The 15348-nt window shown below is 27.1% G+C and overlaps 2 protein-coding genes across 2 annotated transcripts in view; both read right to left on the reverse strand.

The window, feature by feature from the left end:
* The window catches only part of LOC116778125 (uncharacterized), a 57366-nt gene extending 50624 nt beyond the window's left edge, over positions 1 to 6742 (reverse strand). The window contains exon 1 of the mRNA XM_032672012.2: positions 6547 to 6742. The gene's annotated coding sequence lies outside the window, so the exon portion shown is untranslated. The remainder of the gene's footprint in view (positions 1 to 6546) is intronic.
* Positions 6743 to 8417: 1675 nt separating this feature from the next.
* LOC116777576 (prostatic acid phosphatase-like) lies at positions 8418 to 15115 on the reverse strand. The gene is made up of 8 exons (XM_032671201.2): positions 14666 to 15115; positions 14042 to 14135; positions 12274 to 12472; positions 11998 to 12153; positions 11690 to 11919; positions 11437 to 11609; positions 10621 to 10718; positions 8418 to 10169 (listed from the first exon to the last, which is right to left on the reverse strand). The coding sequence occupies exons 1-8, from the start codon at positions 14891 to 14893 to the stop codon at positions 10103 to 10105; spliced, it is 1245 nt and encodes a 414-aa protein (XP_032527092.2). The 5' UTR covers positions 14894 to 15115; the 3' UTR covers positions 8418 to 10102.
* Between the last annotated feature and the right edge of the window lie 233 nt (positions 15116 to 15348).

Consider the following 15348-nt stretch of genomic DNA (forward strand, 5'->3'; position numbering starts at 1 on the left):
TAACCCTCGAATCTATCGATAAACATATAAATAATGGACAAAAAAAATGGTACATTTATTGAAAATAATTCGCCGAGTGTAGTTAAATAATGTAAAAAGCGATTAGTAATAATATATAACAAAATGTTATAGTTGCACCTGGTAATAATTTAAGTATACCTAAAGAATTTGTAAGAAAGATTGTCTATTTATCATCTGCCATAATTTTACTTCATTAAAGATTTTTACATTAAATATAGTTAGTGGATACTTTACAGAACAGTTAGATTTATAAGATTGATCTAAGGCGTAGGGTTATTTTACACTTATATCTACGATATGTACATGTTCTTTATCGGTACACTGACTACAATACTGATTATATGGAAAACAAATAAGTTATTTAAGACCAAAGGGACCTGATTTTAAGCGTATTAGTTTTTAAATATATTTAGTTTCTTTAATTTTTTTTGGATATCATTCATATAAATTTTATAAAGCATTCATAAAATAATAAACTTACATATTTTTTTAAAGATATAGGTATTTTAACTTACTTTATAGTCCCTATGGAAACAATGTTACCAAACTAATAAATGGACATAGGGCATGGAAATGCCAACAGACCATATACAGTGGTACTCCTAACTGTAGTTTCTGGAGCAGAAAACTAATATTGAAAGTCAAAAGCAAAAACATCGGTATAGATAAAGAGATAAAAAAAAACAGATATTGTTAATTAAAAGAATATATATGGTTGAAAGTTATTTAGTGAGATATACAATTACTTAGATCAATAACCAAACAATGTTGTTATTAATAAGTTTATTTTTTTTTTTGCCTATATAATTTATAGAATTTTATAAGATTCACAACGAAGTCCGACGGTTCGTAAAACAATAATAAAAGTAATCATAAATTACCCTACAATTACGACTTAATAAAATGTGCAACTGGAAAAAAGTTCGTTTTAACCGACACATCCACCCACTTATAACTTAGTCCATGACATGTTTAAATAGTATTCTTAAATTTAGTTACCTTTATATCGTTTAAAGATACACTTAATACATAAAATAATTAGAAAGCTTGCGAAAGATTTTATCAGCAGCTAATATATTCAAGGCATAAGGTTAACAAAATACAGTTTACTATTTCACCAGTCCATTTTAGAAAGACGATAAATTTGATAAATTATTATTTACTATTTTATGAGTATGTAAATCAAAAAATATATACATATATACGAGTACATATAAATTTTCAATATTTGTGAAATTACAAAAACTTTAGTTACATAAATAACCGTTAAAACTGTATTTTAATACAACCTTACCACTGAGATTATCAACATATTATATTGTGGAATAATGACAAAAATACAGTACCCTTCTCATCCAGAATAAAAGATTCCCTAGATATATAAACCTTCTTTTTGTAAACCTGTTAATTACCAATTTTTAAATTTTATTAATCTATACCTTCATTACCTCAGTTTATATATTTTTTTTATTTTGACACATAATGCTCAGAATCATTGGTAAATACGATCCATGATTCATGGTTGCATTTAATAATTTCCAAAGTGTTTTATGCTATGACTATCCAATCTGACACAAATCGCACAAATCTGGGGTATTTTAGCAATAAATAGTAATAGTTATAATCACATTTTGAGTAACTAAACTGAAAATATACACGTTTATATAACGTTTATCTGGAATCTTAAGCGTGTTATAATAAGCGTGTAGAATTGAACGTTTGCATTGTTCCAAGACACCGTATTATTGCCGGTCTTTCATTTTAACGAACACGTTTACACACCCCATAATTTATAATAATGGACGATTTAATATTATGCAAATAATCTCTTGTCGATACATTAATTATATTAAGGTACGATTATAAAAAAAAATAGTTCTTGATATCTACTGAAAAAAAATTCTACAATGACAAAAATGCGAATTTGTTTGCACGAGACATAGTTAACCCATGATATTAAGGAAGTTAAACATACCTTGTTAAGTTTTCATTCTAAAATAATAGAGATTAAATATTATATAATATTTACCTAAAGCAGAAAGAAAAATATAATATTGATTTTTAGTTCTCTTACGAATCAAAACGCTTGGCCCTTACGATATTATTTTTAAGACAGAGTTTAAGTGGCCTTTAATTTAAAAAAAATGCAAATAAGGCTTTCAAAAGGGATAAAGTGAAATCAGTTGTTAATTGGTATAGCAAAATTTATCTCCTGTACGCAGTTTAGAATGACGTTACTTCCTGAGAGATGAAAATGTTAACGATTGTTCTAAAAAGAAAGAAAATAGCGAGTAGCTATAAAGTTTGTAAGATCATTTACATTTTCAAGGTAAATTACGCGTAGGTTGTAGTACTATTTTCGTTTTTCAAAAATTTTTACTAACTATTTGTTGCAAAACAATGAATTGAATACAAATAAAAGATATCTAAGATTTTCGCAAATACACATGTAAATAAAACTATCGTCCTCGGATATACTACTCTATTTACTATATTTTATTTTACTCGACAATTCGATTATTTTACAGCAACAGTGTTGACGGGCAGACGAGATGAAAGTGTCTGTTAATAAGTGTTGTTTTTTGTCTTTCGTAAGAGGTTTCAGAGATAAACCAAAAGAAACAGACGGACGGACAAATTTGAAAAAAAAAGAGGTATTTTTATGTACATGGGTACTTCTGTGTAAAAAGAGTAATAACGGATTATTTTAATATTATAAACAGACGCTCGTAATTTATTTATTTGTATAGATTTTGGGTATGAAATTATGTTTAAACTGCTTCTTGAAATTCGTTTATGATTTTTTCTTGATAGGGTTTTATTTTATTTGTCATATTTAAGGTTAATTATTATTAACCTTTAACAGCAAATATTCAAGTAGACTGAAACGTATTTCTTTTTATCTAGTAATCCTTACATTTTTTGCTTGTACATAATATAAAAATAATAAAAAAAAGTTAATAAGAAAACTATGTAGCTGTCATTGACATGAGCACATAGAAACATATAGGTCCTTACCTACTGCCAAACCACGAATGACATCATACTCTAATAATAGCCAGTCAGATCGTAAATAGTGTAAGCTACTCCGAAATATCAACAAAACAACGATATATTGGACAATTTAGTTTGAAACACCGCCATTTACATAAAACACTAGTGGAACTACCTAAATCTAATTTATGAAGTAAAAGCAATACAGTAAAATTATTGTGTTACGTGCATTTTAGAAAGAAATTAAGATAGATGAATATAGTTGAGAACCGCATGCCATATTCGAAATCACACTTAAATGTCTACACCTGTTCAAATAACTCAATTAATATGAGATATATATATATATTTTGAGTTCAAACTGCAATAAAATTATTACATGACAATACACCTTTATTAAAGATATTTCTTATAACACAACAAACAATAAAAATAAAAAAAAATGCAAGAAAATTATGCTAGTATAGGATAAATAAGTATACTATATTATTCAAACACAAACATGTGTTATTAATACGTGGCAATAAAAATAGAATATTGTTTTCCGTTATTTAGAGGTGCAACAGATAAAATGTTTATTTAAAACCAATCTTGAAAGTATTAAATAAATAAATAAATTAGTTAACTAAAAGTTAGATATTAAACTGACTTATAGTTAGGGCTTAAATCAAACTAATGCCTACAACAGTCTATTGGTTCATAAAAAACTACCGACGATGAATACAATATATCCAAATCTCAGAGTGCATTCGCATAACTTGTCACGGCCTACACGGGTAAGATAGACCAATAGATTAGATTTCTTTCTACGAATAAATGAATACAAAATTATTTGAAAATAAAAGACAATTGACAGAATAGTTTAAAAATAACTTAACAAACATTTTGTGACCTAAAATTGTTATTATACATGTAATTAATTTCGTATAATTTTTTTATCGGATCAATAGGTATTAATAAATTCCAAGAATATATGTATCTATATACTAATATATAGGAAATAACGTGCCACTAGACTCCTGTCAAGTATGATTGACATGTTTATTTGAAGATTGTTTTGTATGTACCATAGAGGACATTGTATAAAAGTATGCGTCCAAAGTACGGGACGCTACGGCGGAACGATTACTGTATGAATATCTATACTCATAACACAAGTTTGCATAGTCACACAACTTACGAACATATAGTTTTTTATTTAAAAATCGTAGCCCATTATAGTGTCGAGAGAGATTTACAAGAGAACTCTTGTTACTTGAAAATCTTACCTAATCTATAATTTTGTTGAATAAAAAGCAGCTCCAATAAATATTTTAAACTCCAAATAAATATTCTTTAAGTATTCAATAGTTTGTTTATGTGAACCTATTAAGAAATAGCAACAACTATGAACGTTAATTTAGACCTTAAATCCTCTGGGGTCTAATTAGATTGATTTTATTTTGTTCTACAAACAAAAAATATCAACTGTACAGATTTGTTATTTTTCCTTTTATTTATTAAATAAAATATTTTAAAGTCAAAGTAAAAGTACCCTCAGTTGCTCCTTATCACACCAGTTATCTGGTAATGAAGTCCCTTCAAAATTGGTACCATCTTTCAGACATTAACCATAACAAATAGACAGACTTTAGTGTAATTTATTTGTTTAATAGAAAGTATAATAAAATAATAAAAAAATATATATTTAATTTTTACTTAGTCTCATTAATCTCATAAGTAACAAGTTTTTTATTTTTGCTGAATCATATCTAAATAACATGAATCTCACCAATATGTAGAAATATATAAAAATTCTCTATAAAAATAATTGTTATTTATAAATTAATGTAAAAAAAATTAACATAACTGCATGTCAATTTAATAAAGTCAAAGGCATCTCATTGATAATACGGCAACAGGAATAGTTTTTAACATGTTTAAATATATTTTTTAAATTTACTATTTTTAATGAAAAGTTCCAATGAACATTAAATGAGATGCTACTGCAGAAAATTAGGAAATGGTTATGGTCAATTACAAAATTACAAAATTTACCGTGATTGGTAGTAATGTATCCCTGCAAATATTTCAATACAAGTTCGAATACAAAAAAATTATATTAAATTGTCTATGAATAATTCAATTCAATCAAGTCGCACATAATTTGTTTGATTTTATTTATTTGAACTTTACTCTTGCTATCAATAATATAATCTTAGCAGAAATAAAATAATTATGTTACTGAAACAAACAATAATTAAAAAATTTCAATTTCAATATCAATCATATTATTTTATTTCATTAAAAAAACATAATAATTTATGTTATAGTTCACTTTGAGGAATTGATTTAAATTGTTGTAATATTATGAAATTAAACCTCATAATTAATAGTAATTAATTAAAATGTGTGAATCTTTTTATCAATAATCTTGAGCGTAAATTTGTTATCTATGACCACATTTTAGTTATCATACCCTAAATCTTAGTTTTAAATGTACCAACTCGATTAACTAAATAAATATTAAATGTTTCATTGCTTACAATTCAACACAATATTTTTTCAATTGATGAGGAAAAATATTTGAGGTTAGTAAAATGTAAAATTTTTAGAGAAATTTTCAAAGCTATTCGGTAATAATTTTTTGAAATATTTTGAAGTTTTATATTTAGTGCTAAAATACAACTATGTTCAAAGCCTTTTTAAAATGATGCCAATATACCTACATTAGTAACTGGCACATTTGTGATCAACTAAATTATTACTCATTGCTTATTAAGTGAAAAAGAATCTAAACATTATCCCATACTTACAAGGATTCAACCCTTAAAAAGGGATTACTAGGAAAAATATACACATAATTCAATTCAATTCTACCTTCCTATTATTTATTACACAAACCAGTATTTAAATATTCAACATCCTGATGTGGGTACTTTATAATTCTCAAAACCATTTGTATTCACTTTGAGTCTATATACTGTATGGTATAATGAACTTATGTAGTTAGTTTTCAAAACACTGTTTTAGTGGCATATAGTCTATTTTTTAAAATTAATTAAATTAAAAACAAACATATTTAAAAAAGATCTACAATACTCACCATATCAAGACCATAAAAGGGTAGAATCCAAAAGCATTATATACATTCAAAATCATTTTCCTTATTTGACAAAGGATATAACTCTAGCAATTCTCAACAGAAATATGAAATGTAAAGAGTTTTTTCATGTTATTAATTTGACAGACTAATTTAAAACATTTCTTCATCCATCACTAGGTAGATTTAATTTGCCAAATTGTCTTTTGAACGGAGGGTAGTTATAATAGACATAATATTATACCAAGTATTACTGCTAAATGTTCCAAAGAGCAACAGAGAAATTTAGATGATTGATAAAAACCTATTACAGTATGCATCCCAAGAAATGGAATTAAAATTTAAAACGCATTCAATTTAGTATGTTACGATTTAACTTATTGGCATAATTAATAAGGCTTTAAATAATAAAGAAGACGTGACCAAAGTATGAACAAGAGAGAACAAACCGTATAGACATTAATATCCCAAACAAAACTCGTCAACGACGTGAAGACTGTCTTCCTCGTAACATTTTTGCTCACAAATCCAACACTTATAACTTTCTTATATTTCGTTAATATTATTCAAAATTTAATCTCCATATCCAATTTTAGCGAAATAATTCGAAACGATACACTCCACTTGACAGTTACGAAGTTTCTGTTATGATGTACTCTGTGAAAGTTACGGCTGATGATTAGAGAAGTCTATGGATGGTGTTGCTAGATTACGCTAATACTGACACGCTGAACTGAAAAATTATTTTGTATTAATTTATTTGATTAAAGCTTGAATCTACATCCTTTATAACTCATATACCATAAAGTTGACTATTTTATTAATAACGTTTTTAAGTAAAGAGTTATGAAATATAATTTAATTACGTACGTAATATTAAACTATCAGATTTCTAAGGATATAAACATTTTTTTCTTAACAATGTAGAGCAATGTAAAGTTGGAACTTGAAAGCTTTCACATTTTTTAGCCCCCATCGCTACTTTACGACTATTACTTTGACTTCGACGACTGTTTGTCGTGTATCTAACTCCTGTGGCATCTTGTGAGGTGATCTCAGGTAGATCGACCGATTTCGATGTCGTTAGTTTTCATTCATAAGCCAAGAAAGTCTTGCAGTAGTTCCAAGCTATGTTTGCTTAATATGTATTCAATAGTGTAAGAGTATCATAGTATAGCTCTTTTTCAAAATGACGTAAGGCAATATTGGCCTACGATTACGTGCTAGTATAACCGTTACATGACAATTAATGCTTAATTTTTTTTGAAAGCAAAAGTTTAGTTATTATCATTTTGGTATAAAGATGGAAGTGCATACATTACGAAGTAGTTATTTCTTAGGTTCTTATCACTGTACCACTATGAGTAATATATTTTTACTGTAAAACAATCTAATACACATTTATGTGTAAAATATACATACTGCAGTGTTGTATTGATTGGATCAAAAACATACGATACATAAAATATATTTTTAATTTTAAGAGGTTCAAAATAGATCTTAAATTATATCGGGTACGATAAAAGAAATGTATTATTCAATGAAGTAACTTAGAAAATTTGAATTGAATGTTACACATTTTTAGATAGATACAAAGATATTAAATGCTATATTAGGATTTCAAGGAATTTAAATTAGATGTTGATGTAGTTAAGGTATTTTTTTTACTATTACTTGATGTCCTAAAATAACCATTTACTTAAGACTTAATTGGGTAGGTGTTAAAATAATACAACATTTTTTTTTAAATTATATTAAAAACTCAAAATACATGGAATAACAAAACAGCAGTCAAAAATCTAATGTGAATATAAATTTTTTTACAAAAAAATATAAGAAGCTAGTCACTGTTTCATAAATTTTGGTTTACATAAAAAACTTAAAGAATTTTAATATTGTATTAAGTTAAAGTTTCCATAAAAAAATAAAATCTACACAATAAATAAACCAACAAACATGAAATACAAAGGCAGAAGATAAACAAACAAGACAGAAAGAGTAATCATTTACAGTTAATATTTATGAATTTTAAAATCTCCTCAAAGTTGCATGGTTTTAAACCCCAAATTTAAAATGTATATTTAGAAAATAAGTTCATTATGATAAATTGGTAAAATAGAGTTAAAACCAAACAAATAGAAATTAATTGCATAATTTTTTAAATTATTCATACCAGTCATCAAATTTTATCAGTCTTACTTTACTAAATTTATTACAGACTCACAGTATTACATCATTTTTGAAATTTCTTCCGAGTTGGATATATAATGGCATCTTCTGCTATTTACTATAAATTTATGAAAACTTCTTAAACCCTCTGTCTTAAATATTAAGCTGAATTTGAATTGTATTTTATTGTAATTTTATTATGTGGCCTTACATGCTCTACCCACCTTATACTAATTTGGCATTGCTGTTAAATCTTTCAAGATCTCTCCTCCATTCATGACAAACTTGTTTTATTTTCTTCTATAAAAATGAAGAGCAACTATAAATTTATATAATTAAACTCTCAATAGTAACCTAACAACTACAAAGTAACACTGGAAAATTTAAATCACCTGCAGTAATTTTCCATGCCTTTTTTTGTTGAAAAATGTTGACTTAGTCAGACTCAAGTTAAAAACTTAAACAATATTTAAATGCAATAGGAATTGACCAGTATAGTAACTTTGTAAAAAAATCTAGGAAAATATAAGATAAGAATAGTTTACCTATTCCTAAAAATGCAGTTAAGTAACATATACACTGCAATAAATACAATTATTATTTGAAAAGTACACTTTAAGTGTACCCAAAATAGTGTATCAATACAATATTCATACACAGTATACTAAAATTAGAAGGTCAATGTGGTCGACCACCTAATATACAGCACAATGAGCCAAAACATTTAGATGATATTGACCATATAGACACATAGGATTCAGAACATTAAAGATAAAAATCGTTTTAATACACTTAAATATATTTGCCTTTTTAAATCAGGCCTGTAAATACTACACAAATATTTTGATATACCTAAGACAATATATATAGACATCAAAAGCTATAGGTTTTTTTTTTAATATATGTAACAGGAGGGAAGGCAGAGGGATTTCACCCTGCAATGGGACAATAAACGCCTTACATTAAAATGTATCATCATAGAGTTTTGACATTTCATAGTCTAAATACTCCATGACAATTTTGGAACATTTAATATTTTTATTGATTACTTATCTGTTGACAACACTAAGAGAACATGCATTTTTTTTTAATAATTATTATGAGATATGTTGTTACTTGCATATTAGCTCTGCACTAAGATTACTTAAGTCACTAATAAATTGAATATGGAACATTCTAAATTACGGTTTATAATTTAATAATAATTGAATTTTAAATGATCTACTACAACTTTTTTTAGGTTTTTAAACTTGTTTTACTACATTAAAACTTTTAACAGTTATAGCCACATATAGATTTTTTAAAACACTTAAATATTTTAAAAATGACAGAATTTTTTTTTTCACTGCTATTAAAACACTTAAAAGTTACCGCCACAGCTTTACCAGACTTTGCTACATTAGTTAATGAATTAAAATGAGTTTGAGGGCACATAGGTTTGTGCGATATATAAATATAGTATTAAAAAATTCTTTCAAAATAATTTTTTCCTAATAATTTTGTAATAAAAATTTTAGTATAGTAACTACAAATTTTATATCACAATGTCTACATCAGTCTCATAGTCCTAAGATTCACAGAATTTACATTGTGAAAGTATACAAAGAAATATTAAGTACATTTAAGAAATAATATGTAGCTAAGTCTTGCCATCTTCTATACACTTTTCTTTGATGGAAACCAACCTCCTTGTAAACACCTTATAAAGTCAAATTAGAACTCTCCCTCATCAAACACCTCGGCATGAAAGAAGCTAATATGAAACTTGTTGAACAGTTTGAATGCCAGCAAAAGTGAATAGCAGCTGAGAATCAGGCTATTCATTATCATGAACCATCATATGTACGAAAACTTCTGTTGCTGACCATTCTGGTTAACTACATTAGCATAAGCAAGTTGAATCCTGTAAGAAATATTAAATATTTTAAAGATTATTATAATTATGAGCTTCTTTGGTCCATTTCGAAAAACTGTGTATTGTAGAAATGGTGTGTCAAAGAAATATCTAATATAATATAAATAAGCATCAGATGATTTAAAAACAATGGTATTTTAATACATACATTAATATTAACTTGTCACAAAATTATTTCACCTAAATTTTTAGAGTTCTACTCTTTACAAAATAAAATTATGTATTTAAAAAAGTTTCTAATTTACTTAAAGTTTCTATTTCTCGCATTAAAATCATCACACATTGATAAGTACTATTTTAGTGTTAGTAACATTCATAATTTAAGGATCTTAGCTAATATTAACTGGGTGAAGCACACTGTTCTTTAAATGGGATGTTGTATAGAAAGTAGGTACTTAATAGTTGTTCTTGTAATAATTTGTAATATTTATCTATTTACCTGTGTTGGTTAGTAATCCTTTCGAAGTGGGTCTTGTGGACGAAATACAAGACAGTGAACACCGAAGCAAAGAAGGCAATAGCAAACATTATCGACATCTAAAATTAAATACATATATTATTACGACTGTCTTAGAAATCACTTTTATTATTGCTTAGTGCACAAAGTATTCATTCCATCGTATTTTGTGTACAAAATGATATTTGTGCATTTTATTATTGTCAGTATGTTTTCTAAAAATTATTACATAAGTTTTTTTTTTTAAGTTAATTTATTACAATTTCGAGACAAAATAAGGTGAATGGTATACATAATGAGAAAAAAGTTATTCATAGTTATAATCATTTACAACTAACTATTCTGTATGACAACAATCAACAATTAATTATTTTAAACTACCCTAACTTTGATACTACTTTGATAATTTATTTTTAAATTCTATAGCTATTTTTTGATTTTTTTTTTTAATAATATGAAAATATGATCTAAAGTTACAATAACCTTAACATGTCATATAATTTTTAATTCACTCACATATAATTTAGATATTATATCTCAGGATTACCATTTCATAGAATAATCTTTGTTTCTTTTATAGTAATAATTAATTATTGAATGTTTACCATATTAGATTTCTTCTGCTGTATATGAAAGTATTGGATATTATATTAATTACAGCCATGTCCATGAATAATTTGTAAATTTTGTTTTAAGCTAAGATTTTTTAATTAGCTGAACTAATAGTACAGTATTCGCACTGCAGAATACTGAAAGTATTTATTAATAACATAAATAAAATTGTTTATTGGGATTTACCTTTTTGTTGCATTCATGGGTCCAGTCAACCGTGATAAGATTATCATACAAGTCAATGAATTTTTTGTATGAGCAAATTTTACCGCAGTTTGGTAGGTCTAGAATTTTTGGTTCAACTAATTCAACAGTGTTCTTGTAAGATACCCGAATGAAATGTTTTTTGGTGACGCTATCTAGAATGTGTTAAGAAAACTGTTAATATTTGAGAAAATATTTTTATTATAAATAGACCGGATTTATTTTCGTTCATTACCTTCCAAAAGTTCGAAAATTATAGTCGAAGTGTATGCCGGGCAGTTTCCATCAAAGACATCCAATGCAGTAAGAATATTACCAATGGTAAAATCATGTCCGCTATATATGGATAATTTAAGAGAATCATCTTTGTTCGCAATAACATTATCCATTGTGGTCACAATTTCTTTGAATAAAGGTCCAACCAGTAAACGAGCCATCAGGGGTGTGGCAGCAGCTGTAAAGAAGCTGTAAAATATCATGAAAATATATGTTAGACGACAGTCTCGACAAAGACAATTATTGTGATACATAATAACAGTCCACCTGTAACATGCTGGTTCTTTCATTTTATCCGGATACACAGACTGAGTCCACGAAGGCAAAGTAAAGTTGTATAAAGACTCGATAAAGAGGACATTATATATATCATTAATGTCCGTATAGTCTTTGATTTTCATTCCCGTGTAAGCAGTCAAGTAACTAAAACAGATTATTATATTACAATACAATAAACTATTGTTTCAAAATACGGAGTCGTTATTATATAAGTTAGCCATTGTACAGCTCGACAGTTTTTTTTGGAAATTTGTGTATACTCACTCCATAAGTTCATTATATTTGCTTAGCCTGTCTTTATAAGGGGGCGAGTCTTCATATTTCTCTTTTTCCTTGGTGTATGGAATGCATTTCCTTTTCATTGCTAATAATTCGTCTTCTTTTTCTGGCTTTGTATGAACAGGTATTGGTTGCCACATCAAATTTTTATTCCATACAGATTTTCCAGTTGGAGGATATAATCCTAGTGATTCCCAAATATACATTTTTAATTTACTTAAAATACAAAATCACTATCAAATATTATCCTACTAATATTATAAATGCAAAAGTTTTAAGGATGTATGATAATCATAAGGACGATGTCGTGTTTTGCTATGTCATACTACAACAATGACTATTTAACAAAGGTTAATGAAAGTTAGACGTAAAAATAAGACAGGCTATAATTTATTCCGTCAATCAATGTGGTTCCCTGACGATCAAGGCGTAAAACTTGTAGTGTATAAAGTCACGTGATAGCCTATAATGATGCTGCTGATTAAAAACCACGCCTACTTTTTATTTTATGACTCTTTAAACTTTTTTTTCTGAGCAAAATCCGAATTCTACGCAGATGAAGTCATAGCAATAAGTTCTATTAAAAAAGTGTTTTAGTTAACATTTAAAAAAGAATTCTTTAATTGTTATATTGTTGAAATATATCTCTTATCGAATTCTTTTTATAATTTCAAATAGTTTCGTTTTACCTTCAGAATTATTTACATTTAGAACAAAGAAATTCTAATAAGCGACGTAATTTAGATAAAGGTCACAAATTGCACCAGAATTATAAAATTATTTAAATAAGTGTTTTTAATTATAATTCTTTTTCAGGCTGGTATATTCCATACATGGGTAAGAGGCCCTAGGGCCCCTCGGGTAATGTAGGAATATAATTTTTAATAGCTTAATCCATCTCGTTAAAAAACTTAGTGAATTGAAGCTCTGATTTCATGATAGAAATAGCCAGCCATTTTGGGGCCGGAACAGCGAAAATCGATAGAGCTATTCGGACGCATGCGCGCGAAGGTCTAGAAAATATTCAATCAATATGGTGCATATTACATAACAAATATTTTAATGGCATTGCAGAAAAACATTAATGTCATATTGATAAAGTACGTTAGTCATTCTTGATATGGTTATTATAAGTAGTTATCCTTTCAATTTGTTTTAGGTAATAACTATAAAGGCAATGTTTTTAAGACAATTCAGTTTTTTCTATATGAATAAATATGCTAGCCTCTTATTTTTCACCAGGTAACAAGTTGATTGATGTTGGTATGAAGGTGAAAACATACACATTCTTACTTAATAATTAAATTTTTGTGGAAACTCATTTATTTATATAGTAAGGATTTTTTGTCAAATATCTTTTCATAGCAAAATAATACAAATAACAATTTTGATTCAAATATATATGTCAATAAATTTAGCAATCAAGTAAACAAGTTAAAAACCTATTATTATATGTACCTGCGATAATATTATCAAATCAAGCCTTGACATTAATATATTTATAAATTTGTTTAATGTTTCAAAATCTGTAATCTTGACCTATTTATGTGAATGAAAGATGTGAATGAACTAACATATCAGTAGCAGTATTGAAACATCAGCAGCACTACATTTCAATATATATCATCTATTTTGGGAATAAATTAATATCAGTGTAACTTTATATTGTATTGGCATGGAAGTGACTAATATGTAATAAGCTTTAAAAATTTCAATTTCATATAAAATATAAATTAAATTACTATTATCTTACCTGCTAGATTTGCTTGGGCAGACATTAGTGTCCGATCGACATCTGTTGATCTGATGTAAACTTCTGATGGATCAAATTGCTTGGATATCAAATTCTTAAAAAAAAATATCATGGATTAGATTTAAATAAAAAAATACAGCTTTTGATACTATAGCAGTCAATACTATGTAAATCAAATATATAAAAGATAAAGTTAATGTTGCATTGCTTTGGTTTGAAATGGATTTTACGGGACAAGGCTTGTTATAAATAATGGGACGTTACAGAGCATTTAATTAAGATATTACTTTAGGAATAATCTATAATCTGAGAAATTTTATTTAACACAATAAAACCAAAGAAAAAATTATTAATCTTAAATGTAATAACTTGCAAGCAGCAGAGCATATAATCCTTTTATTTTTGAAAATAATTTAAGTCTAATACTTAAAACACTCTAGATACATAAAAACGTAATTAGAATTTAAATAAGAATCTCTTATTTTGAAGTCGGTAAAAAAAATCGCAGCACATATTGATTATTTGATCCTTAAGTTTCGCGTGCGCATGTGCCAAAATGCAGACAAAGGAATTGCTTATTACATAACGCAGGGTTCACAAAAATCAATAAAAAAATTTACTTACCGAATAACGTTTTCTTATCCATTTTCCCAGCATGTAATGTTGTCTTTTACCCAAATTCGTCAGTTCTCCAAATTTTACCGGCCAAAGCGATTGATTGTTATAAGGATCGGTTGGAAACTGATTTACAGGGGTTCTATCGCCGTGCCTAAATACAACCGCCGCATATTTAACAGATTTTTCAGCTTGAATTGATGTCAACGAAATCAATAATAGAATTAGAACCAGCATTTTAAAGGAATACTAAATCACAACCATGGATTTTTTATTATAGTGTCAATGAAAGAGCTTAAACAGTTCGCTAAAATGGTTGATAAAAATGACAAAAATATTTTAAGCAATGCAGAGCCTTATTAAATTACACTATTATAAAGCAACACGCGTTCCACGATCACAGAAACGGAACTACCGCAAAGTGCAGTCCGGGAATATGACGAACGTTCCACTTTGTTGATGGATCAATATTCGGCTCAGTGTTGCTATCATCAAGCAAAAACTAATACTGTTTTTCTAAGGTTGGCAATAGTTATTTTTACCTTAATGGTAGTTAAGTTATTGTAGTAATATAACTAAAGTATAAAATCAATGATAAGAGACAAAATTAAAGTTAATATTTAGTAATTTATAGGTTTTCTCCTCCATATACAATTATAAGCAGTTTATAAGTTTTACTATTTAGAATTACT

Source organism: Danaus plexippus, chromosome Z, assembly GCF_018135715.1.
Source record: "Danaus plexippus chromosome Z, MEX_DaPlex, whole genome shotgun sequence".
Classification (NCBI taxonomy): domain Eukaryota; kingdom Metazoa; phylum Arthropoda; class Insecta; order Lepidoptera; family Nymphalidae; genus Danaus; species Danaus plexippus.